The following is a 27,496-nucleotide window of genomic DNA, read 5'->3' as shown; positions in this document are numbered from 1 at the left end:
TTATTCATGTATTCCACTGTAGGTTAGTTTCCAGTGATGGGCAGTTTAGAAAAGGGCTGCTGTGACCTTCTTACGCACGCCCTCCGGTGAACGCGCACACACACTTGTGTTGGGGTATTTGTCCAGGAGCAGAAGCGTGAGGTCTCGTGGTACACATGTGTCCCGCTTTAGGACACATAGGCTGTGTAGTGTCTGACGAATGGCTCCCAAGACATGTCTAGGTCCTAGTCCCCAGGGCCTGCGAATGTTTCCTTACTTGGAAAAGGAATCTTTGCAAATGTACTTAAGTTAAGGATCTTAAAGTAGGCAGATTATCTTGGTGGCCCCTAAATGCTATCACAAGTGTTTTATTTTGGGGTGTGTGTGTGTTTTTTTTTTTTTTTTTTGAGATAGAATCTCGCTCTGTTGCTCAGGCTGGAGTGCAGTGGCGCAGTCTCGGCTACTATAACCTCTGCCTCCTAGGTTCAAGCAATTCTCCTGCATCAGCCTCTCAAGTAGCTAGGATTACCAGCACAGACCACCACACCTAGCTAATTTTTGTATTTTTTTTAGTAGAAATAGGGTTTCACCATGTTTGCCAGACTCTTCTCAAATTCCTAGGTTCAAGCAGTCCACCCACCTCAGCCTCCCAAAGTGCTGGGGTTACAGGCATGAGCCACCATACCCAGCTACAAATATTCTTATAAAAGAGAGCCTGGGCCAGACTCATGACTATAATGGTGGCTCATGACTATAATCCTAACACTTTGGGAGGCTGAGGAGGGTGGATCACCTGAGGCTGGGAGTTTGAGACCTGTGTGATCAATAGGCAAAACCCCATATCTAACAAAAATTAGCCGGGCGTGGTGGTGCACGCCTGTAATCCCAGCTACTCGGGAGGCGGAGGCAGGAGAATCGCTTGAAGCCAGGAGGCAGAGGTTGCAAGGAGCTGAGATCGTACCACTGCACTCCAGCCTGGGTGACAGACTGAGACTCTGTCTCAAAAAAAAAAATAAAAAAAAGAGAGAGAGAGAGCTGGGGTGGTGTGGCAGGGGAGAGAGAGAGAAGAGAAGGTAAAGTGGAGATGGAGGCAGAGGATGGATTGTTGCAGCCTCAGGCTAAGGAATGCTAGTGGGCGGAAGCTGGAAGAGGTGAGGAATGGGCTGTCCCCCAGAACCTCTGGAGGGAGCAGGGCACCTGAACTTTGGCCCAGTGAGGCTGATGTGGATCTCCTGGCCTCCATGGTTTCTCCCGTGTTTCTGCAACTTGCTGCAGCATCCGCAGGAAGTGAACACGCAGGCTGTGTGCCTGTAATCCTAGCTACTTGAGAGGCTGATGCAGGAGAATTGCTTGAACCTGGGAGGTTGGTCTCGAACTCCTGACTTAAGGTGATCCACCCACCTTGGCCTCCCAAAGTGTTGGGCTTGGCTGAACCACGTTGCATTTCCACCGCAGTGTGTGCGAGTTCTGCTTGTTCTGCAGCCTCACCAGCACTGGGCCTTTCCCATCCTTTCCATGTTAGCCTTCCAGGAGGGTCTGTAATAGTAAGTGGACAGGAAGCATCATCCCCATATTTCAGATGGGAACACTGAGGGTCAGGGAGTGACTTGGTGAGAGTCACCCACAGTAGGTTACAGAGCCCTAGAGGCAGTTCTGACAGATGGCCCCGACTTCATTGGAAGCAGCCTAACTGTCCTGTAGGAGAGGCTTGGTTTAGCCAATCCCAGTAGAGCCGGACAATAGAAGACTACCTAGCCACTAACAACAGATATGTAACTGCGTGGAAAGGTAGTTACGATCTATTGGGGAGGAAAAATAAAAGCAGATGGTCAGGCATGGTGGCTTATGCCTGTAACCCCAGCACTTTGGGAGACTGAGGCGGGTGGATCACCTGAGGTCAGGAGTTCGAGACCAACCTGGCCAACATGATGAAACCATGTCTCTGCTAAAAATACAAAAATCAGTGAGGTGTGGTGGCAGGCGCCTGTAATCCCAGCTACTCAGGAGGCTGAGATGGGAGGATCACTTGAACCCAGGAGGTGGAGGTTGCAGTGAGCCAAGATCGCGCCATTGCACTCCAGCCTGGGGGACAGAGCAAGACTCTGTCTCAAAAAATAAAATAAAATAAAAATAAAAGCAGATATGGCCATATGATCATATTTTCATAAAGCAACAGTGTCTAGAGGGAAATATTCAGGAAAGATGACTGGGTGGAAGAATCCTGTGTAGTTCTTATTTTCTTCTTTCTGCCTCTCTGGATTTCCCAGTGTGTCTAAATGAACATATTCCACTTGAATATGCAAAAATAATTAAATGTTCCTAAAAGCCACCTGGGCCTCCCACAGGTGCTCCGGTGTTCCAGGTGGAGCCCCAGGACATGACAGTGAGATCCGGAGATGACGTGGCTCTGCGATGCCAGGCCACTGGAGAGCCCATACCCACCATTGAATGGCTTCAGGCGGGTCAACCCTTGCGGGCCAGCCGGCGGCTCCGGACCCTGCCCGATGGAAGCCTGTGGCTGGAGAATGTGGAGACTGGGGATGCAGGCGCCTACGACTGCGTTGCTCACAATCTCCTGGGCTCTGCCACAGCCCGGGCATTCCTGGTCGTGAGAGGTACGGGGCAGCCCTGTCTAGACCTCTGTGGACAGAGGCAGGATCTCTTGCCGATGGGGATTGTGTGGTGCTTATGGGGGACCTGTCCCCTGCCTTGCCAGCTCCCCACCTCTTCCCTTTGCTTTGTCACAAGCCCAGAATGAACCCCTACCCTGCCCGTTTACAGTTGTGGAAACCGAGTCTTGGAGGTGCTAAGTGTTTGCCATTCATCTTGGACAGGGAACGCTGGCCTGGCTGTTCTCTCTTAACTGGCACAAATGCATGTCCTCTGTCTGGACACTGCACAGCCCCTGGAAGCAGGCAGAGGAAGCCAAGGGCATCCACGGTGCCCTCAGGGGCTGCTGCAAAAAGTCTGTGGGTCAGTGCGTGTCCCAGGTGTCACACATTGCCTGGCCATGGCAGGTGGTTGGCAAAGTGATGGCTTCCTGTTGGGATGGACCCCTGCCATCTCGGATTCCTCAATCAGCTCCCTTCTCCCTTGGGTCAGACCAACTTTAAAATTAAGAAAAGATCAATCCTGAGAAACCACAGTAAATGGATTCAGCCCTGCATAAAGGCAAGTCATAAGATATTATTTCTGTGGCCTGTGCCTCTGGAGGGAACACTCCATATGTGTGGCGATGTGTCCCCCTCCCTGTACCTGGCAGACATCACTAATCTATCACCACAAGGGAACACTCCCTATGTGTGGCAATGTATCTCCCTCCCTGTCCCTGGCAGACATCACTAATCTATCACTACATGCGCTGGCAGAATTTTTCTCCAATGAGCCCTCCCAGGCAGCAGCGCCTCTCAGCTAATTGGAATTGGGACTTGACACTTGACCCCCTGGAAATCCATGCGAAACCCACTGCCAACCAAATATGGGACCCTTTCTGGCCCCTGCTCTCATCTCCCATAGGCCGGGACAGGGTACCAACCTATGCAGCTCTGAAAGTTCAGCAGTTCTCTGACCCCCCCCAGCCATAGATGCGGTCTCAGAGTTAGCCTTGGGTCTAAGCAGACGCCCCTCTGTTTCAGGGCTTTGTCCCACTTCTTACCCTCTCCTGTTGGCAGGCCCCACTCCAAACCACGGAGCTATGTACGTGGCCTTTGTATTTGTTCTCTAGGGCTACGGTAAAAACAAAACAACACCACAAGCTGGAGGCTTAAGGCACACTGATTGTCTCACAGTTTTGGAGGCTGGAAATCCAGGATCACACTGTCAGCAGCCCTGGTTCCTGCTGAGCACTTTGGGGAGGAAATGGTCCGACCCTCTCTCCCAGGGTCTTGCTGGTGGTCCTCGGCATTCTGTGGCTTGTCGAAACATCACCCCCACCTCTGCCTTCATCTTCCCCCTGTGTGTCTACGCTTCCCTATTTATAAGGACACAGTCATGTTGGATTAGGCCCGCCCTAATGACCTCATTCTAACTTGGCTTACTCTATAAAGACCCTGTCTTCAAATAAGGTCACATTTTCAGGTTCTGGGGGTTAGGACTTCAACGTATGAATTTTGGGTGGGGTGGTACCATTCGATCCATAACCCAGCCTCCTTATTTTTTTAATAGAAACAAGTATTCTTCTTTTATATATGTTACTTGTAGAAAGGCCAGATACTGTAGAAATCTATGAAGAAGAAGGTCATTCTCTCCCATAATTCAATGACCCAAAGTAGCGTAAGCAATTATTTGGGGAGATACAGGCTTCCACACTGTTTTCTCTGGATATAAGAGATACACTTCTCTTTTTACAAATGTCAAATTTACAACCTCTATAACCTGCCATTTTTACTTCCTCTATCTTGGAAGACATCTCATTATGATACACATCGGTCCACAGCTTTTTATTGGCTTCATGTCATTCCATGGGAACGTTTTTTATCTTCATTCCTGTTGGCTTTGTCAAATGAGCAACGTAGTTTATTTTTCTACTTTCCATTCCCCAAAACCACACCATGCTGTGCATCTTTGTGTGTGGCCCTGAATATTTCTATGGGACGATTTCCTTAAGGGGCATTGGTGGGTGAGGGGAGTTCAGGCTTTGGGAGCCTCTAACTAAACATGTTTTCCCTCCTGACTACTTTTCCTCCTTGCCCCTCAGCCTGGCAGGTCCCAATCCTGGCCTTGTAGGGAGACAAGAGGCTGCTACGTCACTCCATGTCTGAGAGAGTTGGCGGTGGCTTGCCGTGCCTGGGTTCCATTTCCTGTCCCCTTCCAAAGCTGCCCGGGTCACGCTCCAGCCTTCTTGTCTGCAGCTCCTGATTCCTTCCTCACCCCCCTATTAAAAGGCCAGGGATAAGTTCATGGCCCGTCTCCTGTCCCTCCCATAGGCCCTAGAGCGTCGGATACTGATGAGAAACATCCCAGATGGGCTTCAAATCTCATCAAACCCCAGCTATGGGCTGCAGGAAATGGCCCTGCTTCCTAGAACCCCAAATTAACCAGCCCCTTGATTCATCCACTTAGGATCCTAGCACTTGAGTGTTTTATGTTATTTTTTGACAGATCATGGGCAATTTGTTGTTAATTTCCCCTGGGAGCTGGTGAGTGGAGAGGCAGGCTAACTTCTGTCTCTCGCCCCCTGGAATGCCATCTGCCTAAACAAGACAGCTGGTCCATTAGTCAGAGGAAGCACCCCCCGGTGCCTGCACCATCCGTTTGATTAGCGCTAAGGAGCATCTGCTCACAGACGGCCTGGCGGACGGCCGCTAGGAAGCCAGCCCACCCAGCCAGGCCAGCTGCAGGGCAGCCAGAGCCAGCAGCACTGATGGAATGGGGCTGTTCAGGTGACAGCACCTGGCTCTGGCTCGGTGCCCTGGCTCCTTCAGTGTGCCAGCCATGCCATCATGGGCTCCTGGCGTTCCACACACCCACAGGTCTTCTGTGAGTTTGTGGCCCCACCTCCTCATTTTACAGGTGAGCCAACTCAGGTGTGGCTTGGGGGCCTGACGTGGCCAGGTTTCAGGGAATGGTAGAGCCAGAATTAGAAGCCAGCTCCATGTGCCTCCCCCCACACCCCAGCCCAGGGTTCCTCCTAACAGCCCCCCTTCCCTTTTAGAACCAAGATCCCCTGGCCGTTGAGTCCATGACCCCCTAGCTGTGTGTCCTTGGACAAGTGGAGGTGAACTCTCCAAGCCTCCATTTACTCCTTCATGAAATGGGAATGACAGCCTGCTTGTGCTGTGGGCCTCGGGGGTGGATAGTCAGTGGCACTGTCATTCTTTCCCTTCCTTACAGGGGAACCCCAGGGGAGCTGGGGCAGCATGATTGGGGTGATCAATGGCCGGAAATTTGGCGTGGCTACACTCAACACCAGCGTGATGCAGGAGGTGCGCTCCGGGGTCAGCAGCATCCACAGCAGCATCCGCCATGTCCCAGCAAACGTGGGTGAGTGGGAGGCAGAGCATCACCTGCCTCTGGGCCATTGTCCCAGCCCAGCAAGGATCCTCCAGAACATGCTGGACCTAGGAGGGGGCAGAGCCTGTACCCTGAGACTTGCTCAGGGCCTGATGACCAGAGCATGTCTGACCACCTCTCAAAGCTGGGTGCAAGCCAAAGTGGACTCAGGGGCAGGCAACTTCCCGTCCCCCTCACAGCCCCCTCAAAACACAGTAACTGCATTTACAGTTAGACCAAGAGTGTGTGACATGGTCAGTGCTCTGTGGGTGTGGGTGCTCAGACTGTGGTTTCCCAAGCCACCGATGGCTCCCTGAGGCTTTTCCCCATTTAAGTTAAGGCCCGGACTGATGGAAGTGGAGGGATCTCCAGTCATGAGTGAGGGGTGTGGGCTGGAGGTGACGGGAAGCGGGAAACGTGGAGAATTGAATTGCCCAGAAAACCTAGAGGACTAAGAAGCGTCCCCTGCACACAGAGCTCTCATGCACGATGTCTGAGCGATGAATGCTCTGAGAGACTTGCAAAGCTTGTGACAGTGGATGTCACCGTCTCTCCCTTCCCAAGGAATCCCTGGCCCCTTGTGGGGGTCCAGGAGGGGCAGTACTCATGGGGTCTTCACTAAAAGCAGCTCTTCTGAAGCTGCCCTTGGCCATGGTCCTGCATAAGCAGTGTGGGGTCAGGGGATTTTGCTGGGGAAGTCACTCTGAGCTGGCTGTCAACAGACAACAGGTGAAGTGAGACACTGCCCAGACATGGCTGCTTATTCCAGCTGCAGGAGTGCGAGGCCTGGAGAAGCACCTGGCCCCAAGCCTGCGGGCCAGGCTCTGTTGCATGAAACAGGTGCACAGAGAGGCTGAAAGGTGGTGCCTGTGCACAGGGGCCTGGCCGGCTCATGTGAACCTTGCAAAGCTGGCACTATCCCTGACTCCAAGCAAGTAGGCAGTGGGTGTGTTCCCGTTACCCAGTCCATGGCCCTGCCTGGCCCTACATGGAGGGCGGGGCATCACATGAAGATCTGAGAATCCATGTCCAGGGCCATTTTTTGGTTTGTTTTTCAAATGATTTGGAACAAACCTGGGCTTGTCCAGAAGGGATCTGCAAGTTAGAATAGTTGGTTGACTTCAACTCAGCAAATATGTCATGACAGTCCGTGGAGTCCCTGGCTCCGTGGTGACCCAGGGGCCCTCAATTGGTATTTGTTGAACTGAGTTAAATATCAGCAAGGTACATGCATTTATTTCTTCTTTTTTTTTCTTTTTGAGACTGCTTCTCGCTTTGTTGCCCAGGCTGGAGTGCAGTGGTACAATCAGCTCAACCTCCCAGGCTCAAGCGATCCTCCTACCTCAGCCTCCCCAGTAGCTGGGACTATAGGCGTATGCCACCACACCTGGCTAATGTTCTTAATATTTTTATTTTTTGTAGAGACAGAGTCTCACTATGTTGCTAAGCATTTCCTTGTATACATTTATTAATTTCACAGTTACTCCAGGAAGTAGATTATTTGCCTCCACCAGGTCCCGGATTCTGGTTAAATAATTGACATGGCAGTCACAAGGCTGAGTATGGGCCGCAAAGGAAGGGGCTGAGCTCTCCTGGGGGCAGTGGGGAGCCATGACGGGACCTTGAGCAGGAGAGTGGCTGCCCTGAGGATCAGCTCTAACCTGGCCTTCACGCCCTGCCCCACCCAGGACCTCTGATGCGGGTGCTCCTGGTCACCATCGCCCCTATCTACTGGGCCCTGGCCAGAGAGAGTGGGGAAGCCCTGAATGGCCACTCCCTGACCGGGGGCAGGTTCCGGCAGGAGTCACACGTGGAGTTTGCTACAGGTAAGCAGGACCTCCCCTAGGTGGGCCAGGTAGGACTGAAGCCTGCGCCCAGGACCTGCCATAGTGACTCTGGGCTGGGTGGGGATGGATTGCAGGGGAGCTGCTCACAATGACCCAGGTGGCCCGGGGCCTGGATCCCAATGGCCTCCTGCTCCTCGATGTGGTGGTCAATGGCGTTGTCCCCGAGAGCCTGGCTGACACAGATCTTCAAGTGCAGGTCAGGGGTCAAGCCCAGGGGTGTGCAGACAGGGTGGGTGAGAGAGACAGAGGCGCCCGGCTCTCAACCACCCCTGAGCAGCCAGGCCTATTGTCCCTCCTGACACCACTGCAGGGCTGGGTCACAGTCTGGCCTTGGACTTAGGGTAGGATAAGCAGTTGTTACAGGCTCAAGTTCGAGTCCTTGAGGGGATGCTCTGAGCCCTGCGACTCCAAATCAGACTATTCTTGTTCCAAAGCAAGAGTCCTGAAGAGAGGTGAGCTGCCCAGAGCAGCCCAGCTGGTTAGAAGAGGCTCTGGGAGGCTCACCCCATCTCCTCCCAGGGCACACCCCGTCTCCTCCCATGGCTCACCCCGTCTCCTCCCATGGCTCACCCCCTCTCCTCCCATGGCTCACCCCCTGTCCTCCCAAGGCTCACCCCGTCTCCTCCCAAGGCTCGCCCCATCTGCTCCCATGGCTTGCCCCCTCTGCTCCCAAGGCTCGCCCCGTCTGCTCCCATGGCTTGCCCCGTCTGCTCCCATGGCTCACCCCGTCTGCTCCCAAGGCTCACCCCGTCTCCTCCCAAGGCTCACCCCGTCTCCTCCCAAGGCTCACCCCATCTGCTCCCAAGGCTCACCCTGTCTCCTCCCAAGGCTCACCCCGTCTCCTCCCAAGGCTCACCCCGTCTCCTCCCAAGGCTCACCCCATCTGCTCCCAAGGCTCACCCTGTCTCCTCCCAAGGCTTACCCCATCTCCTCCCATGGCTCACCCCGTCTCCTCCCAAGGCTCACCCCATCTCCTCGCAAGCCTCCCCAAGCCGCTGAGTTGAGGTGAAGGTCTCAGGCTGCTTGGGAGTTGAAATCTCAGCATTTTCCTCTTCCCCTTCCAACCCTGACCCCTTTCTCCCTCTCCCCCACCCTTCCTCCTCCTCCCCTCCTCTTCATCTTGCAGGACTTTGAGGAGCACTATGTGCAAACAGGGCCTGGCCAGCTGTTTGTAGGCTCCACACAGCACTTCTTCCAGGGCAGCCTCCCCTCATTCCTGCGCTGCAACCACAGCATCCAGTACAACGCAGCCCGGGGCCCCCAGCCCCAGCTGGTGCAGCACCTGCGGGCCTCAGCTATCAGCTCGGCCTTTGACCCAGAGGCCGAGGCTCTGCGCTTCCAGCTCACTACAGCCCTACAGGCGGGTGAGGCCCCCCTGCTTTGTCCCACCCGCACTGCCCCAGCTAAAACCTGCCAGGGGCCCAAATGCACATGGCTGGAATCTGCCCCTGCCCCTAGCATCCACTGACCATGGGCCAGAGACTTCAGACTGAGACGGCCCACCTGGCCTGCTCACCTGGCCTGTCCCCACTCCCATCCATCCACCCACCCTCCTCACAGGGACACAGTTCTCTAAGCCACCCCTGCTCCAGCCTCTGGATCCTTTCCCCAGGCCCCAAGGTGAAGGTCCAGCCACCCCAGGCTGATGTTCAGGAATTGAGTCACCCCACCCTCTTCTCCCAAGGGCACCTGCACCGAGGCCCCACACAGGGAGCCAGGAACCACTGTTGGAAGCCCTGGAGACCCACAGAAACATGCTTTCTATTCTTACCCAGTGAACGCTAAAGATACACACGTTCGTATTACTTGAGGTTCCAAAGTGTTTTGAACATTGAATGAGAGAGAGTGATAAGAGCACTGCTTTGAGGTAGACAGACCCCAGTTCAAATCCCAAGTGCCCCACTTTCTGGCTGTGGGACCTTAGGGACAATGTCCTGGTCCTCTCTGAGCTTCAGTGTTCCCATCTGCACAGCAGGCATGACATCTCCTGCCTTGCAGGCTGTCACCGTACAGATGTTGTCTCTCAAATCCTAGCCTGGCACCGCCTCATCAAGGATGGCTGTCCCTACAATTATTTGGACCAAGCTTGTCCAACGCGTGGCCCACAGGCCGCATGACACCCGGAACAGCTTTGAATGTGCCCCAACACAAATTCGTAAACTTTCTTAAAACATTATGAGATTTTTTGCAATTATTTTTTAGCTCATCAGCTATCCTCAGTGCTGGTGTATTTTCTGTGCGGCCCAAGACAATCCTTCTTCCAGCATGGCCCGCAGAAGCCGAAAGATAGGACATCCCTGATTTAGACTGTCTTGTGTCCTTCCCGCCTCCAGAACCCAGCTCACCCCACCCCGCCTTTGTTTTTGCTGCCTGTGCGAGGCTATCCTCTGCCCCCCCCGCCCCCGCACGCTCTCCGTGCATTGCTGCTGTGGTCTCAGGAGAGCCGTTCTGCGCGTGTTGACCTCCTGTGTTTCATTTTAATGGTTTTCCTGGGGCTGCCTGACTCACTGCCCAGCCCCACTGGGAGCCCCTCAGGACACATTTCCTTGACTAGGTGTGCCCTGCAGTCATCACCTCCAACAGGCCTGGGCAGGAAATGGGCTCGCTGACTCTCTGGCACTGTCTTGGCTCTGCCTGGCTAAGCTGGCAGGGGGCAGGGGGGAGCTGCGAGCCTGGGCTACGGCCAGGGTAGCCCTGGGAGAGGACACCCTCATGTCCTTAGAGTCCATCCTCTTTGCCTTGCAGCGGAGAACGAGGTCAGCTGCCCCGAGGGCTTTGAGCTGGACTCCCAGGGAGCATTTTGTGTGGGTGAGAGCCCCCCACCCTGGCATGGACATGGCAGGCCTCTCAGCCTGGGATGGATGGCTTCTCCCAGCCAGCTGGCAGGAGACTGGGAGCAGAGACCACCAGATACTTTCCTGCCCCAGACAGGGACGAGTGCTCAGGAGGCCCCAGCCCCTGCTCCCACGCCTGCCTTAACGCACCCGGCCGCTTCTCCTGCGCCTGCCCGGCTGGCTTCGCCCTGGCCTGGGATGACAGGAACTGCAGAGGTGAGACAGCCCCTGGGAGGAGAGGTGCTCCTCAGACCTGACCCAGGTGTGTGGAAGGGTCCCCAGGGCCAGGACCCTGGCTGGGGACACAGACCTGCAGGGATGGCCCATTCTTGAGGGCATTTGATGTCAGCCTGGAGGTCCCAATGCCATGTCCCCACCAGGCTCCTTCCTGCTATGGGAGCTACAGACGAGTGAGGCCCAGGTTTCAGGGGGTGATGGGCAGCCCAAGAGACATAGGGGCGGTTATCACTTGCTCACGGCCTTCTGAACCTGAACAGACCTCAGAAGCTTTCCCAACACTCAGCATCATTTCCATTTGACTGAGACTGGCAAGTGAGTTGTACCCCTCAGCAATGTTGCTGGATGACAAATCTGACCTTGGGTGACGGTGCTGATGCTGACCCCCAATCTGTATCTCTGCACTCCCACCAGGAGGGCCTGGTGCCGGCAAGTCTCCACTGGGCTCCAAGCCAGGTGCCCAAGGGGACGTTGTCTGCAGCCTTGCATTAGAAGCTGCAGGCCCAAGCCCTCAGGTCCCTTGGAGTGGGCCCTGTGTTTTGGGGTAGGGAGCAGGACAATGGAAAGAGCTAGCAGAAGGGGTGGGGACCTTCCTGCCAGTGGCTCCTGGGCCTGCAGACGAAGCCTCTGGGGATAGGCTGGGCCAGGGTCAGGTGGCGAGGCAGGCCTGGGGATCGTGTTCACACAGCCATCTGCCCTGATCTGCCCCCAGATGTGGACGAGTGTGCGGGGGATGCTCGCCTCTGCCGAGAGGGACAGCGCTGTGTGAACCTGCTCGGGTCCTACCGCTGCCTCCCCGACTGTGGGCCTGGCTTCCGGGTGGCTGCTGATGGCGCCAGCTGTGAAGGTGATGGGGACACGGTGTGCGGCCTGTCCATACTCCTGGAAACCCAGAGGTTGCCAGGGATCAGCTGATAGGGGGCTGTGTGTCACTGGGCTCTGGGCTTCCAGGAAGACTGGGACTCTTGGCAGAAGGAGCACAGCAAGGCTGGGGATGAAGCCTGAGCCGGGCGCTGGAGGTCTGAGCTCTCCCCTGGCTCCTGGCAGCTGGCACCTTCTTTGACCGGGGTGTTTTCTTTCTGGACCTCAGTGTCTTGTCTGCTTGATAAAGAGGCAGCCGGGTCAGGGATGGCAAACACACTCTCCCTCTGCTGCCGTCCGTTCTGTTCCCCCGCATGAATCCAGGCCCAGCTAGAGACCACCTCTGAATCCTTCTTGAGCCAGCAGCCCCTGCAGCCACCATGGAGCAGGTGCAGTCAGCCTTTGAGACAAAACCTAGGTGCCACCCCTGGATGGGTGACCTCAGTGGTCCTTCCTGTTCTAGCTCTATGGCTACAGGACCGTGGGTCCACCCAGCTCCTCTGAGAGACTGTCTGGTGGGGAGGGAAGCATGGTGGAGCCTGACTCAAGAGGAGCAGCCGTTGCACCTCTGCGGCCCCCAGGGCCCTTAGACTGCCTGGCAACTCACTGGGCTCTCCTGCCTGCCGCCCTTCCTGCCGCCTTTCCTCCTTTCTCACCACTTTCTTAGCTCTTCCCACATACCAGGCTCCCCTCCTCACCACGACCCCATGAAGAGGTCACATCTTTACCCGCTTTATGGATGAGGAAACTGAGAATCAGAGCGGGAGAGTTCCTTACCCAAGGGCTAGAATATGGCAGAGCTCAGCGGAACCCAGGACTCTGCCCGCAAAGCCCACACTTTCAGCCCCTTCCTTTCTTTGGGACCTGGAACCCTGTTGACCTCCAACCTGGTATAACTGGGGGAGGTGCTGCAAGGGCTGCCATGCAGCCTGATAGCACTGAAACTGGATAAGGGGACAGGGAGGAGGCCCAGATACGGAGGGGGATGGTCTGTCCTTTGGGGGAGGGGCTCTGGGCTAGACCTCACCCCCTGACCATGGCCCTGCCTCCCAGATGTGGACGAATGCCTGGAGGGGTTGGACGACTGTCACTACAACCAGCTCTGCGAGAACACCCCAGGCGGTCACCGCTGCAGCTGCCCCAGGGGCTACCGGATGCAGGGCCCCAGCCTGCCCTGCCTAGGTACGGGGAGACCCACCCTCTGGCTGGCACCCCCAGCTCAGGGGCTGAGGGTGTCTAAGGCGCCAGTGCTGGTGAGTTCTGAGAATAACCAAACAGCACCGACACATTGCCTCACTGTGTGCCTGCCTGTGCACCAAAACCTCAGCCTGACCCTAAGGAGTTGTCTTCCGGGGAATTTCAGGAGGGGAAGGACTATTCTCCAAAACCTCAGCCTGATCCTATGGGGTCATCTTCCGGGAAATTTCAGGAGGGGGAGGACTGTGGAAGCAAATGGGTGTATCTCAGAGAGGCTTAGGAGAGGGAATGGATCTAACTGGGGCACTGAAGGGCTGAGGGGGAGCTGGAGTCTGGGATGATGCTGAGCTGGGGAGGCTGGGCCTCTGCGAGCTGTAGGTGGAATCAGATTGGAGGCTGGGGCTGGTCCAGGAGAGGGGGATGCAGTGTGGCCCGCATACAGCATGGGAGTGGTGGGATTCTAGGGAGTGCCAGCAAAAGAGAAGGCAGGGCCAGGCAATGGCTGCAGGCTGCAGGGAACCCTGGGTCACCTGTGCACACGCCTGACCCCGCCCCTCTACAGATGTCAATGAGTGCTTGCAGCTGCCCAAGGTCTGCGCCTACCAGTGCCACAACCTCCAGGGCAGCTACCGCTGCCTCTGCCCCCCAGGCCAGACTCTCCTTCGCGACGGCAAGGCCTGTACCGCACTGGAGCGGAATGGACAAAATGTGACCGCTGTCAGCCACCGAGGCCCTCTAGTGCCCTGGCTGCGGCCCTGGGCCTCGATCCCTAGTGGCTCCTACCACGCCTGGGTCTCTCTCCGGCCGGGTCCCGTGGCCCTGAGCAGTGTGGGCCGGGCCTGGTGCCCTCCTGGTTTCATCAGGCAGAACGGAGTCTGCACAGGTAAGGCCAGGCCCTGACCATTCATTCACGGGACACTGCCATTATGGGCTCTTGGGCCCCTAGGGTGGGTGTGCAGGTGCCACCCACCGAGTCCAGAAACCCAGACCTTCCAGGCAAGTGGGGTGGGTGGTGTGGGATGGTGGCTTCTCTGATGCAGGGTGTCTCAGAGCCTTGGCTGTGCTACTGGGCAGGGGGCTTCCAAGATGGGGGTGGACTACTTTTTAAACCATTTGACTTCAGGACACTTTGCCCAGAAGAAGGGCATCCTATGCAAGTGGTCCTGGGAACCCTCTTTGAGAAACACTCCTGTTAGCTAGCACTCAGAGGGAAAGCAGGGAGATTTTCAGGGGTGAAGGAGAATGTTCCAGGTAGACATGAGAATGTGACAAGGGACTGCTGAGGAGAGAGGGCAGGGTGGGGGATGGCCCCTGGACCCTGCAGAGAGGGACAAAGAGCAGGGGACCTGCCCCAGGGCTGACGCCTTGGCATTCCTGCCTGGATGGAGGGGTCTGTGGGGCGGTGCTGCCTGCTCCCTCTATGCCTTGGCGAGCATGGGGTAGGTAAGGTGGGGATCCTCCCTCTCACCAAGCCCAGGGACTCCCCCTGCCCCTGAACCCGGGCTGGGAGGGGCAGGACAGGGAGAAGGAGCAGGGCAGCTCCAGAGCCCAGTGGGCAGGTGTGTGGCCTTGTCAGTGTCTGTGGTTCAGTGCGTCTCTCTGCCCCCGTCCCCCATCTGCCCCACTCCCATGCCCGGGTCAGACCTCGACGAGTGCCGAGTCAGGAACTTGTGTCAGCACGCCTGCCGCAACACCGAGGGCAGCTACCAGTGCCTGTGCCCCGCCGGCTACCGCCTGCTCCCCAGCGGGAAGAACTGCCAGGGTGAGCCGGGCTCAGGCTGCCGCCCAGACACCCATGGGGCTAGGGCAGGCAGCGTGGGATGGGACATGTGGCATCTCACCTACTCCATTCACTCCAGCCCCTTCACGACTATCCTGTGAGGGTGAGGCGGGGAGGCAGGCTCAGAGGGGTTCCGCGAACACCCCCGGCTCTCACAGCCATGCCAGGGCCCCTGCTCCAGACAGAAGCTCTGAGATTACGCCGCCAGGCTCTGAAAGCAGCCCTGCAAGGCCAATCCCAACTCTGCTGTGTGTCCCTAGGAAACTCACTTCACCTCTCTGAGCCTCCATTCTCCTGGTTAAATAGGGCTAGCACAGTCCCCCTCAAATAGCTGGGATGAGAGCTGTGGAGGTTGAGCACAGAGCCACACAACTGCTACTGCTGGTAGAGTCAGGGCCTCTAACTCCCAAACCGGGCACAGTTTCCCTGGTGTGCACAAACGGGGCTGGGGCCAGTCATGCTGCTTCCTCCAAAAGAACAGGAACCATGCCTGCCCTGCCTGTCTCCGTCCCTCACGCTGCCATGGAGGTCACCGAACATCCTCTGAGAAGGGTGGGGGTTCCACTGAGGCAGACAGGATCAGGGGCTCTGCCCGTGGGCAGTGGGCACTCTGGGTCTTCGGGCAAAGCAGCCACCCAGGGAAAGCCCTATCTCTCCCAGGCCCTCCTACCCAGCACTTGCTCAGGAGGCCCCCATGGTGCCCACCTACACACCCTGGAAAGCCCCGGCCCCCGGGGGAGATGAGAAGGTGCTGGGGGCCTCCAGGCTGGGTGGTCACGGGTCAGACTGACTAGGGACAAAGGGAGAAGGGCTGCTCACCTCACTGGTCCCCCAAAGGTACTTCTCCCCACACACTCCCCCCTTCTCCTTTGCTCCATCTTTTCATCTCCCTCCGCCACTTCACCAACCTCCCCCATCCAGATATCAACGAGTGTGAGGAGGAGGGCATCGAGTGTGGACCCGGCCAGATGTGCTTCAACACGCGCGGCAGCTACCAGTGTGTGGACACACCCTGTCCTGCCACCTACCGGCAGGGCCCCAGCCCTGGGTAAGGGCTGACTTGGCAGGGCCTTGTGCCCTCAGAAAAAGCACATTTTTCAGTCACTCCAGGTTCAGGCTGGCCCTGTCACTGTCACTCCCCACACAAGTGATGCAGGAGCCCTGGGGACAGGGAGAGGCCAGAGTGGGAGAGAACGGGGACACAGGAACACCATGCAGACTCACAACCCCAGGACAAAACTCAGACACGCTGGCACCAAACCCATCTCTTCCACGCCACTCACAGCGGCCACGGACACTTATCACCACGCACGGAGACATGGGGACCTTAGGGGTGACAGTACTGCCCTGGAAAGGTTTCTCGCGGCGGGTGACCTGCCCCGGGCCTTACAACTAGAAACCTAGGCTGGGGTTGGAAGCGGATGCCCCGGGCAAGGCTAAACTCAGTCTCCACCTCTAATCCCACCCTCCCAAGGCAAATCCAGACTGGGTGACTGGGCCCAGGGGCACATCAGTTCCCCTGTGTCTGCTGGGCTTCCCTGGGGCACGGACCTGGAAAGTCCGCTGGAGGGACCCTGAAAGGGCACGCCTCTGGCTTCTCTGGGCCTCAGTTTGTTGATCTCTAAAACGGGCTAGCGGGGATGCCCGCAGAGGCGGCGTGTAGGGCTCTGCCGGAGAAGGACGGGCAGCGCGTGGGCGGAACTGCAGGGGCTGGCAGGGAGGTCTGATTACGCAGCCGGGCCACGCTCCGACCCACCCCCGAGTCCGCCTGTCAGTGTGTCTGTCTGTGCCGCCCGCAGGACGTGCTTCCGGCGCTGCTCGCAGGACTGCGACACCGGCGGCCCCTCCACGCTGCAGTACAGGCTGCTGCCGCTGCCCCTGGGCGTCCGCGCCCACCACGACGTGGCCCGCCTGGCTGCCTTCTCCGAGGCCGGCGTCCCAGCCAACCGCACCGAGCTCAGCGTGCTGGAGCCGGACCCGCGCAGCCCCTTCGCGCTGCGCCCGCTGCGCGCGGGCCTGGGCGCGGTCTACACCCGTCGCGCGCTCACCCGCTCTGGCCTCTACCGGCTCACCGTGCGCGCCGCGGCGCCACGCCACCAAAGCGTCTACGTCCTGCTCATCGCCGTGTCCCCCTACCCCTACTAAACGGGAGAGGGCATTGGCGGCTGCCCCGGCGTGACCCCCGAGGAAGGGGGCGAGGAGGAGCTTGGTCCGCGCCACCAGCTGTGGCAAGCGGAGCGTCATCATCTCTCGCCACGTGCGTCAGCGAGACCTTGGGTCAACACGACCCTGCGCGCAGCCTTGACCCCCGACAGCAAGGACCTGAGCTCACAGAGGGAGGCGTCCGGGGCGGTCCTTGGGTGGCCAGGCCCGCAGGCAGGGCCCGGGGAAGCCTCCAGGTCTGATCCGCCCCTCAGTGGGAGCGGGACAGGGACACAGGGCACCTGGACGCCTGGGGGAGGAGGCAGACTCCGCGTTGGGGGTGGCAGCAGCTGTCGCCCGGCCACACCTGGCAGTGTCATTCTGAACCCTGTTGCAATATAAAAAGATTGCTTTTTTAACCAACTTAGTTTCTTTGTCTAATTGTTTTGCTTTGTAGGGAAGGGTTTTGACTGGGAAGGAGACCAAGCCTTCTGTTCTGATCCAGGAGCACTGCAGTTTGAGTCCACCAGCCTCCTCTCCTTAGGAGTAGGGTTGCCTCAGGCACCTCCTGGCCTCGGTTTCCTAATCCATAAAATATTGCAATAGGGCCCTCCCTTCCCCCACAGGGCTGTGGGGGCAATTAAATGAGGAGTAAATGTGTTGCATAGACAGCAACAGCCGGTGGCAAAAAAATCTTACTTTTTAGAGGCAGGGTCTTGTCCCATCGCCCAAGCTGGAGTTGCAAATGACATGATGGTGACTCCCTGCAGCCTCGACCTCCTGGCCTCGCCATCCTCCTGCCTCAGCCTCCAGAGCAGCTGAAACTACAGGCACATGATACCGTGCCTGGCCTTTATATTAATTCTTCATGTTTTGTATATAGGTAAGGCATACAACGTGACGCTTTGATATGCATAATGAAATGGTTACTATAGTCAAACCAATTAACCTAGCCATTAGGGATTTTGGGTGGGCTTGAAAAAAATAAAATTAAAACATACCCATCATCTCGTATATACTTATTTTTGTGGCAAGAACACCTAAAATCTTAGGAAAGATTAGGAAAATCCCAATGTGATATGATCATTATTTTGAGATAGGATCTCGCTCTGTCACCCAGGCTGGAGTGCAGTGGCGTGATCTCTGCACACCTCAATCTCTGCCTCCTGGGCTCAAGCAATCCTCCCACCTCAACCTCCTGTGTAGCTGGGACCACAGACATGCACCACCACACCTGGCTCATTTTTTTTTTTTTTTTTAAGGTAGAGTTTCGCTCTTGTTGCCCAGACTGGAGTGCAATGGTGAGATCTCGGCTCATCGCAACCTCCGCCTCCTGGGTTCAAGTGATTCTTCTGCCTCGGCCTCCTGAATAACTGGGATTACACCTGCCATCACGCTCAGCTAATTTTGTATTTTCAGTAGAGACGGAGTTTCTCCATGTTGGTCAGGCTAGTCTCAAACTCCTGACCTCAGGTGATTTGCCCGCCTTGACCTCCCAAAGTGCTGGGATTACAGGCATGAGCCACCATGCCAGGCCTTATTTTTTAAATGTTTTGTGGAGATAAGGTTTCGTTATGTTGTTCAGTCTGGTCTGGAACTCCTAGGCTCAAAGTATCATCGCACCTCAGCCTCCCAAAGTGCTGGGATTACAGGCATGTGCCACTGCACCCAGCTTACTCCAGCCTATTTTTATCAGCTAACTCTTGTTGTTTTCCAGTCATAGACTCCTACAGCGGGCTTTATGGCTTAGCTATTATCTTGTATCCTTTGCAGCTCACCCCTGGGTTTCACTTGAGTCCTGTTCCAAGCTGTCTTTTTCCTGATAGCATCTCCCCGTCTGGGGGACAGATTATTGAAGGCAAGGGCCATTTCTAGGTCCTGGCCTTAATAATTCATCTAATTCATCCACAGGAAGGGCCTTTGTTAGATGAATGGATGGGCGGAAGTTTAGTGCAACAATCCCTAAGTAGTCTTTTTTTTTTTTTTTTTTTTTGAGATGGAGTTTCGCTCATGTTGCCCAGGCTGGAGTGCAATGGTGTGGTCTTGGCTCACTGCAACCTCTGCCTCCTGGGTTCAAGTGATTCTCCTGCCTCAGCCTCCCGAGTAGCTGGTATTACAGGCATGCGCCACCATACCCGGCTAATTTTGTATTTTTAGTAGAAACAGGATTTCTCGGGCCGGGCGCGGTGGCTCATACCTGTAATCCCAGCACTTTGGGAGGCCGAGGCGGGCAGATCATGAGGTCAGGATATGGAGATCATCCTGGCTAACACGGTGAAATCCTGTCTCTACTAAAAAAATATTTTAAAAATTAGCTGGGCATGGTGGCGGGCACCCATAGTCCCAGCTACTCGGGAGGTTGAGGCAGGAGAATGGTGTGAACCTGGGAGGTGGAGTTTGTAGTGAGACGAGATTGCACCACTGCACTCCAACCTGGGCGACAGAGCGAGACTCCGTCTCAAAAAAAAAAAAAAGAGAAACGGGGTTTCTCCATGTTAGTCAGGCTGGTCTCAGACTCCTGACCTCAGGTGATTTGCCTGCCTCGGCCTCCCGAAGTGCTGGGATTACATGCATGAGCCACCACGCCTGGCCTAATTTTTGTATTTTCAGTAGAGATGGGGTTTCACCATGTTGGCCAGGCTGATCTCAAACTCCTGACCTCAAGAGATTCACTCGCCTTGGCCTCCCAAAGTGCTAGAATTACAGATGTGAGCCACTGTGCCTGGACCCTGGGGTAGTTTTTAAAAGGCAGTCAGGGCAGGCCTCACTGAGCAGGTGGCACCTGAGAAGAGACCTGAAGAAGGTGAAGGAGAAGGTTACATGGCCATCGCAATAGAGGGGAAGGGTGTTCCAGAAGAGGGGACAGCAGGTGTCAGGGCCCTCAGGCAGGAGAGTCCAGCCAGGAGGTTGGGGAGGCTGGAGATGAATGAGGTGGGAGAAAGGGAAGATAGAAAGGTCAAGGGGGTGGGGTGGATCCTGTGGGGTCTTTGGGCCACCATAAAGACTTTGGCTTTGATGAGTGAGCTAGGGAGAGACAAGAGTAAATGTATAGCTAGGTGTGGTCGTACACGCCTGTAGTCCCAGCTACCTGGGAAGCTGAGGAGGGAAGATCCTTGAGCCCAGGAGTTTGGGACTACAGTGAGCTATGATCTGGCCACTGCACTCCAGCCGGGGTGAGAGAGCAAGACCCTATCTCTTACAAAAATGTTTTTTTCAAAAGTCAATGCATATCTGCGTGTTGGCCTATCTCCAGTGTGCTGGGTCTTGGGAGGAGTGCAGGTGAAACGGAGTTTGGCAGAAGCCCACGCTCCTGCTCCTCCTTCTCCTCCTGTTCCTGCCTTCTCCCTGGGCTGGTTGCAGCCCCCTGCCTGGGTGGGTGGCCTCTTTGTTGCCAGCTGCCCCGACACAGCCTCTGAGAGAGAGGTTGTCTTTTGTATATGGTTCTGAAGAAAAGAGTTCCTCTCTCCCTGCTCCTCCTATTCAGTGTGACATGGTCAGCTCCCCCTAAGTGTCCCCTCCCTCTCATCCAGGCAATGAGGAAAGTCGTCTGAGTTATTTCCTTTTAGAGATGAATGACAATCAGGCTGTCTAAACCGAGCTGTTCTGGGTACACAGAGATGAAATCGCTGTGTCCATTTTACAGATGGAGAAAGGTGGGTACAGGGAGGGAACATGATCCAGTCACTTGCCTGAGGTGTGACTAGTTAATAGTCAAGCTGGGACTCTTGATTCCCAGATAACAGCCCCAATAGAACCTTCTCCAGGGCGCTTCTTTTTGCTGGTTTCCTTTAAACCAGCCTGCAAACTTTTTCTGTTAGGACCAGATAGTAGTTACTTTCTGCTTTGCGGGACATTCAAGTTCTGTCAAAATGACTTACCTTTGCCATTGCAGCGCAAAAGCAGCCCCGGAGAACCCATGAACAGATGGGCACGGCTGTGTTCCAATAAAACTTTATTTGTGGACACTTACCTTTCAAATTTATTATCATTTTCATGTGCCATGAAATCTTCTTCTTCTTTTGATGTTTCTCAACCATTTACAAATGTAAAAGCCATTCTTAGTTTGCATGCAGGCTTTACAAAACCAAGTTCAGACCAGAGTTTGCTGATCTCTGGTTTAAACCACAGAAATCACTGATAGTGGAAGTCCAGGCTGGGTGGAGAGATTAGAGGAGGCAGGAAGAAGTGGGGGAGAGGCTTCCTAGGCCCTCCTGTATCCTATTCGTCCAAGGTCCACCTGCGAGGGCCTTCCTTGGGCCGAACGCCCCTCTTTGTGCAACTCCAGGGGTCAATGGGTCAGAACTGGAGCGCTGCTCTTCGCTAGGCTGTTAATTTTTTATGGAGCTGGGGACTTTGTGGAGGCAATGCAGAGGTGGAGACCCACAGAGGGGAGGTGCCACTCCTCTCTCACCCCTGCTGTCTCCTGCAGGCCACTCCCAGTCTCACCCAGGCTTCCATGTTTGTAAAACTACTACTTGTTAAGTTTCTGTCCAGTGTCTCATAGACTCGAGTTGTGTGTGTGTGTGTGTGTGTGTGTTTGAGACAGAGTCTCACTCTGTCACCCAGGCTGGAGTGCAGTGGCACGATCTCGGTTCACTGTAAGCTCTGCCTCCTGTGTTCACGCCATTCTCCTGCCTCAGCCTCCCAAGTAGCTGGAACTACAGGTGCCCACCACCACACCTGGCTAATTTTTTTTTTTTTTTTGGTAGATATGGGGTTTCACCATGTTAGCCAGGATGGTCTCAATCTCCTGACCTTGTGATCCGCCTGTCTTGGCCTCCCAAGGTGCTGGGATTACAGGTGTGAGCCACTGCACCCAGTGACTTGGGTTTATTTAGTCCTTCCAGGAGCTCCAGAGCCAAGAAACAGTGTCCCCATTTCACAAATGAGAGAAGGAGAGCTCAGAGAATGAAGCCACTTATCTCATCTCACACAGCCTGGAGAGGAAGAGAAGGACTCAATCCAGGCCCATCTAACTCCAGAGTCCTGGGCTCTGACCATCAGGCTCCCCTGCCTCCACTTTCCAAGGAAGGGGGAAAGAGAAAGGGGGCCAGGGGCAGGCTGAAGACAAGGGCCCTTGGCAATTCAAGATCTGAGGAGCTAAAAAGGGAGCATCCATTCAGCCCCCTGGCTCCCCACTTTTCCCTCCTTTTCCATTTGAGGCTATGGAGCGGAGGCCGGGGGCTGAAAGGATTGACTTGCCCAAGGTCACAGAGAAAGCCCAAGACAGACTAGGCCTTGGATCCAGGTTCTGACCCAGTCCCTTCCTCCCCCACACTCCAACTGCTTACTCCCACCCCCCGAAAGGATGGTTACCGAGCAGAGGAGGCCCCTCCCAAGCAAGCTGCAGCCACAGCCAGAGAGTATTTTCCATCCAAGAAGGGTGTTTGCTACTTCTCTTTTTCTAACTGCCAGCTGTCATTGGCCAAGGTTCTGTGCAAGCTGCCCAGCCCCCTGGCGCCACCTGACCTCCGCAAGTCTGTTTGCACCATCAGGGGTGGAAAACAGGCCTGCAGGTCACTCATTGACCTCCCTGATGTGGATTTTCCATGAACCCAACAACTGGACTCTGCGTTCCTGTGGGCGGGGAATGGCAACCTAGGGTCTGGCCTGGAGGACACTCTCTTTTCCCAGGGCCAATGCCCAGACTTGGGCAGCGGCAAAGTGGCTTCTGGTGCCAACCATGAGGAGGTTGCAGGGTGAGATCCTTGAAGTCTCTACACACCCAGGCCCCTTCATGCCCAGCAGGCATAGAGCCCTTGGGTGGCTGAGGCGAGAGAGGGAAGCAGGAGGATGCCCACTCCAGGGTTCTGTGCACAGGCTAGATCTATGCCTTTAGGTGGCTGGGGGCATTTGACGAGAACATGTCCATTAAGCTTGCTCTGTAGACATTCAGACAAGTGGCCACAAAAGTTAGAGCTGAGGCCAGACATGGTGACTCACGCCTGTAATCTCAGCACATTGGGAGGCCGAGGTGGGCGGATCACCTGAGGTTAGGAGTTCGAGACCAGCCTGGCCAACATGGTAAAACCCCGTCTCTACTAAAAATGCAAAAATTAGCCAGGTGCAGTGGTGGGCACTTGTAATCCCAGCTATTCTGGAGGCTAAGGTAGAAGAATTGCTTGAACCCGGGAGGCAGAGATTGCAGTGAGCTGAGATTGTGCAACTGCACTCCAGCCTGGGTAATAGAGTGAGACTTATCTCAAAAAAAGAAAAAAAAAGGTCAGCACTGACTCTTAGAAAAGCCCCCTGGCTGCAATGTGGAGCATGCAGCAGAGGGGACGGTGAGCACAGGCAGGAGGATAGGTGAGGTGTCTCCTGCAGAGGTGCATGTGAGAAGTCCTAGTCATCCAGGCTAAGACAACAGCTGTGAGGAGTGAAAGCAGGAACCAGAGCGCTCACATTCTTCCATTTTCTTGCTGGAGCCCTCAGCCCTCTGCTCTGTACCAGTATCAGAGCTTACGACAAGCAACTGATCTGGTAGCGGAGGAAAAGGATAAGAGAGGCATCACTAAGGAGCAGTGTGTGGAAAGACCACATGGCAAAAAGGGCTTGACACGTTGAAACAACCACAGCCAGGCCGGTAGCAGTAGTATAGTGGGTAAGGGCAGAAGAGGAAGTACAGGCATTGAGATTTGATCCTAAGAGTCAGGGGGACCATCAAAACCTTGTTTCAGAAACCATTTTATTCATTAATATTGCAGTATATAGCTCTAAAACTTTACAAATGTTTCAATAAAAATGTAACTACAAGCTGGGTGCAGTGGATCATGCCTGTAATCCCAGAACTTTGGGAGGTCGAGGTAGGCAGATTGTTTGAGGCCAGGAGTTCAAGACCAGCCTGGGCAACATGATGAAACCCATCTCCACTAAAAATACAAAAATTAGCCCAGAGTGGCATGTGCCTGTAGTCCCAGATACTAAGGAGGCTGAGGTGGGAGGATCACTTGAGCCCAGGAGGTGGAGGCTGCAGTAAGCCAAGATCGTGCCACTGCATTCCAGCCTGGGAGACAAAGGAGACCTTGTCTCAAAAAAGAAAAGTAACTGCAATATCATTATTATTACACCTAAAAAATCAATAGTAATTCTGTCTTCCTGTTATTGAATATCAGTGTTTCAAACTTCCAATTGCTTATAAAAATATTTCTTTTGCACTAAAAAGAAATCAGGATCTAAATGAGGTCTAAACATTGTGATTTATTTTATTTTATTTTATTTTATTTTTGAGACAGAACACATTTTGTGCCCAGGTTGGAGTGTGCAGTGGTGCAATCTTGGCTCACTGCAATCTCTGTCTTGGTTCATTGCAACCTCTGCTCCCAAGGTTCAAGCAATTCTTGTGCCTCAGCCACCTGAGTAGGTGGGATTACAGGTATATGCCATGACACCTGGTAAATTTTTTGTATTTTGAGTAGAGACAGGGTTTCATTATGTTGCTCAGGCTGGTCTTAAAGTCCTGGCTTCAGCGATCTGCCCATCTCAACCTCCCAAAGTGGTGGGATTACAGCCATGAGCCACCACCCAGCCTTGATTTTATCTTTTATAACTCTTTTAACCCAAAGATTCCCCTTCTGTTTCTTTTTTTTCTTAAAAATCAATTTAATTGAGGTATAATTTTTTCCAGGAATGCAAGGTTGGTTCAACACCTGACAGCCAATCAATGTAACTCACCACATTTATAAAATAAAGGAGAAAATCATATGATCATTTCAATAGGTGTGGAAATAGCATTTGACAAAATTTAGTACCTATTTTTCTAAAAATCTTCCAATAAATTAGGAAGAAAAGTGAACTTCTTCTGACAAAAAAAAAAAAAAATCTATGAAAAACCTACAGCTAACATTGTACTTAATGGTGAAAGACTGAATGAATGCCTGGGCCTTCGCATGTACTCCCAAAATATGTATAACTAAGATACATCAGTGAAAAATACAAAAAAAAAAAAAAAGAAATTGAGGACTTTTATACCACCTATCAAAGATATCTCAACCTACCAGGTCTTCCTCTCCACTGAATGGAAGACTTAGGCGTTTGCCTGGGCACAGGCCTCCACCTGGCCAGTCATCCAAAGTATCCAATAAAATATTCATCTCAGAGCTGGGCCCTGGAGTAGCCATAGCTGTGACCTCAAGAAACTCTATCTCTTAAAACAGACAAACATACAAACACACAAACAAAAACCTCTCTGGCTGTTGGGGAGGAAATGTTGGAGGGGCAACTAGGGGAAGCAGGGGAACCAGCAAAGAGACTTAAGTAAGAAATTATAAGGGTCTGAGTAAGAGAAGATGGTGGCCCTGTGTGGAGGAAGTAGAAGTGAAGAGAAAGGGGCAGACTTGATTTATTTAGAAGATATGAATGTTGTTGGGCATGGTGGCTCACATCTGTAATCCTAGCACTTTGGGAGGCTGCGGTGGGTGGATCACCTGAAGTCAGGAGTTCAAGACCAGCCTGGCCAACATGGTGAAACCCATCTCTACTTAAAATACAAAAACTAGCCTGGTGTGGTGGCAGGCCTGTAGTCCCAGCTATTCAGGAGGCTGAGGCAGGAGAATCGCTTGAACCTGGGAGGCAGAGGTTGCAGTGATGGTGCCACTGTACTCCAGCCTGGGTGACAGAGCAAGACTCCAAATTAAAAAAAAAAAAAAAAAAGAAGAAGAATGTCTGAGTGCCTCAGATCCCAGTGCCTTTGTTTCTCCACCTGCTCAGGCCTAGGTACTGCTTTGTTTTTAGCAATGCCACCAAGAACGCTTACCTAGAAAGTGCAAAGACTCCTGGAGGACCCCTGACCTGGGTGTGGGCAGGGGGTAGGATGAAAGACAAGGCCATGGTGCCCCCGCCTCAGGTGGGGGAATCCCTTTGGGCCACGCCCCACCTTGGCCCCCAGCTCTGCTCTGCAGGATGAGGGCCAGGGCAGGATTGAAGGTCCACCTGGCCGATGGAGGGGTCCAGGTAGAATGCAGCTCATTCAGAAGCTGGCCAGTCCTCCCTCACCTTGGTCTCTGCCTCTGGGCAACCACTCACCCCGCTGTTAGTGGCAGGAGGGCGGTGGGGGGCGGGGGTTGCTGCTGGCAGTTTGGGCCCCTGTTTTCTTCTCAGGAGAGCTGTGACCTCACTGCCCCTCATGTCACTGGTGCCTGTCTGTTAGGAAGGGTCTGTCCTCTAGGCTGGAACAATTTCTGAGGCAGGGAGTAAAGGTCCCAGCAGCCTGTGACCCTGGGACTGTGACTTCAGTTCAGCTCACACTGGAGCTAGAGCAGAGGGTTTGGGCCAGAGCTTCAGACACTGGATTCTGGCTCCACTCTGCCACTCACACGCTGTGTGGACTTGGGAAAGATACACCGTCTCTCTGTGCGGCAGGTTACCACGGGAATAAGAGTCACAGGTACTTCATACAGGGTAATCGTGAAGATGAAAACAGAATGCTTGCTCTCTCCAGGGCGGCCCTCCCAATGAGAAAACAGGCGCGGTGGGGAGTGACCGCCCCAAGGCCACACAGCTGCTGCAAGGATATCATTTTGTGGGCATTCCTCACTTGTCTCCTGCTAGTGTGGAAGGCCCAGAGACGCCACGAGGCCCCCAGCTGGTCCTGTGAGAGGGCCAAGGGGGGCCAGTTTTGATATCGCCTCCTAGCTGGAAGGGGCCTCAAGCCATCTATATACACCCAGCCCCACGTGGCTCACCGGGGGCCCCTTTGCCATGAAGGGCCACATCCTAGGTTTAGCTTAAGAGAGAATAGAGCTGTGGCTTTGTTTGTGAATTGGTTTGATCCTTTTCTCCTTCTTGAAGGACTCGCAGCTATTTTTGCTGGCCATGGGCTTGAGGCAGTGGTGGGGGCTGGCTGGCAGAGGGGCTGAGAGTGGATGGTGGTTAAAAGGAGTGCTGACTCTAGGGTAGCAGCTGGGCAAGTCTTGGGGCTCCCACCTCCCCCAGGTTCAGAGCAGGCTGAGGACCAGGAGTCCTCCCCTCTGGGGTCAGGGCTCACTATGGAACAACTGCCTTGGATGGGGTCCCAAGACCTGCTGTTTTACTGGGGCCGTGGTTGCGGTGATCAGGGCTTTGGAGCCGGGAGACCAAACTGGGAAACTCCTGATGTAGAGAAGTTTTTGAAGGCGGGCCTGGGGTCACAACTCCCAGCTGCTTTTTACAAGCAAGAGACTTCACCTCTCTCAACCTCAACCTTCCCTCCTGTCCAGTGGGTTCGCAGCCAGACAGTCTTTTACTCACTGCTTACTGGGTGCCCTCTGGAGTCTGGGCAGGTGCCAGACTCTGAGAAGACAGCCAGCAACCAGCCCTGGCCTGAGGGATGAAAGCCGGGCCTTCCAGCGCTGGCTCACCTTAGGGTTTCTCATCCTTACTCGGCTCCCGGGGGCTACGGTGGGGAGAGGGGCTCTGGGAGCTGCAGAAGGCCCGGGCTGCCGGCACCCGATAGAAGTGAGCACGAAGCTCCCTGCGCCAGTGGAACTTTTATCCCCGCTTCCACCTCGCAGGGTTTGAATGCTTCCCCAGGGCCAAGAAGCAAGTCTCTCGAAGGACGGCTGCGGCCACCCCCCGCCCCTGAGTTACATGGGTCGCAGCCACTGCCGCCCTCCTTGGCGCCGCCAGCCCGCGGGCCAGGGCCAGGAGACGCG

General features: G+C 54.8%; 1 protein-coding gene across 1 annotated transcript in view; it reads left to right on the top strand.

The window, feature by feature from the left end:
* HMCN2 (hemicentin 2) overlaps positions 1-17,291 on the top strand; it is a 178,088-nt gene extending 160,797 nt beyond the window's left edge. The window contains exons 84-96 of the mRNA XM_011931437.1: positions 2,325-2,594; positions 5,812-5,961; positions 7,659-7,796; positions 7,892-8,013; positions 8,944-9,181; positions 10,563-10,625; positions 10,745-10,867; positions 11,601-11,735; positions 12,803-12,931; positions 13,509-13,829; positions 14,589-14,708; positions 15,648-15,774; positions 16,526-17,291. Of these exons, the coding sequence (XP_011786827.1) occupies positions 2,325-2,594; positions 5,812-5,961; positions 7,659-7,796; positions 7,892-8,013; positions 8,944-9,181; positions 10,563-10,625; positions 10,745-10,867; positions 11,601-11,735; positions 12,803-12,931; positions 13,509-13,829; positions 14,589-14,708; positions 15,648-15,774; positions 16,526-16,871 (2,282 nt within the window). The 3' untranslated portion in view covers positions 16,872-17,291. The remainder of the gene's footprint in view (positions 1-2,324; positions 2,595-5,811; positions 5,962-7,658; positions 7,797-7,891; positions 8,014-8,943; positions 9,182-10,562; positions 10,626-10,744; positions 10,868-11,600; positions 11,736-12,802; positions 12,932-13,508; positions 13,830-14,588; positions 14,709-15,647; positions 15,775-16,525) is intronic.
* The last annotated feature ends 10,205 nt before the right edge of the window (positions 17,292-27,496 follow it).

The sequence above is a fragment of the Colobus angolensis genome, unplaced genomic scaffold (assembly GCF_000951035.1).
Source record: "Colobus angolensis palliatus isolate OR3802 unplaced genomic scaffold, Cang.pa_1.0 Scaffold9, whole genome shotgun sequence".
Lineage (NCBI taxonomy): Eukaryota > Metazoa > Chordata > Mammalia > Primates > Cercopithecidae > Colobus > Colobus angolensis.
Note: the sequence above shows the minus strand (reverse complement) of the source record. Positions and strands in the feature narration are given on the sequence as shown.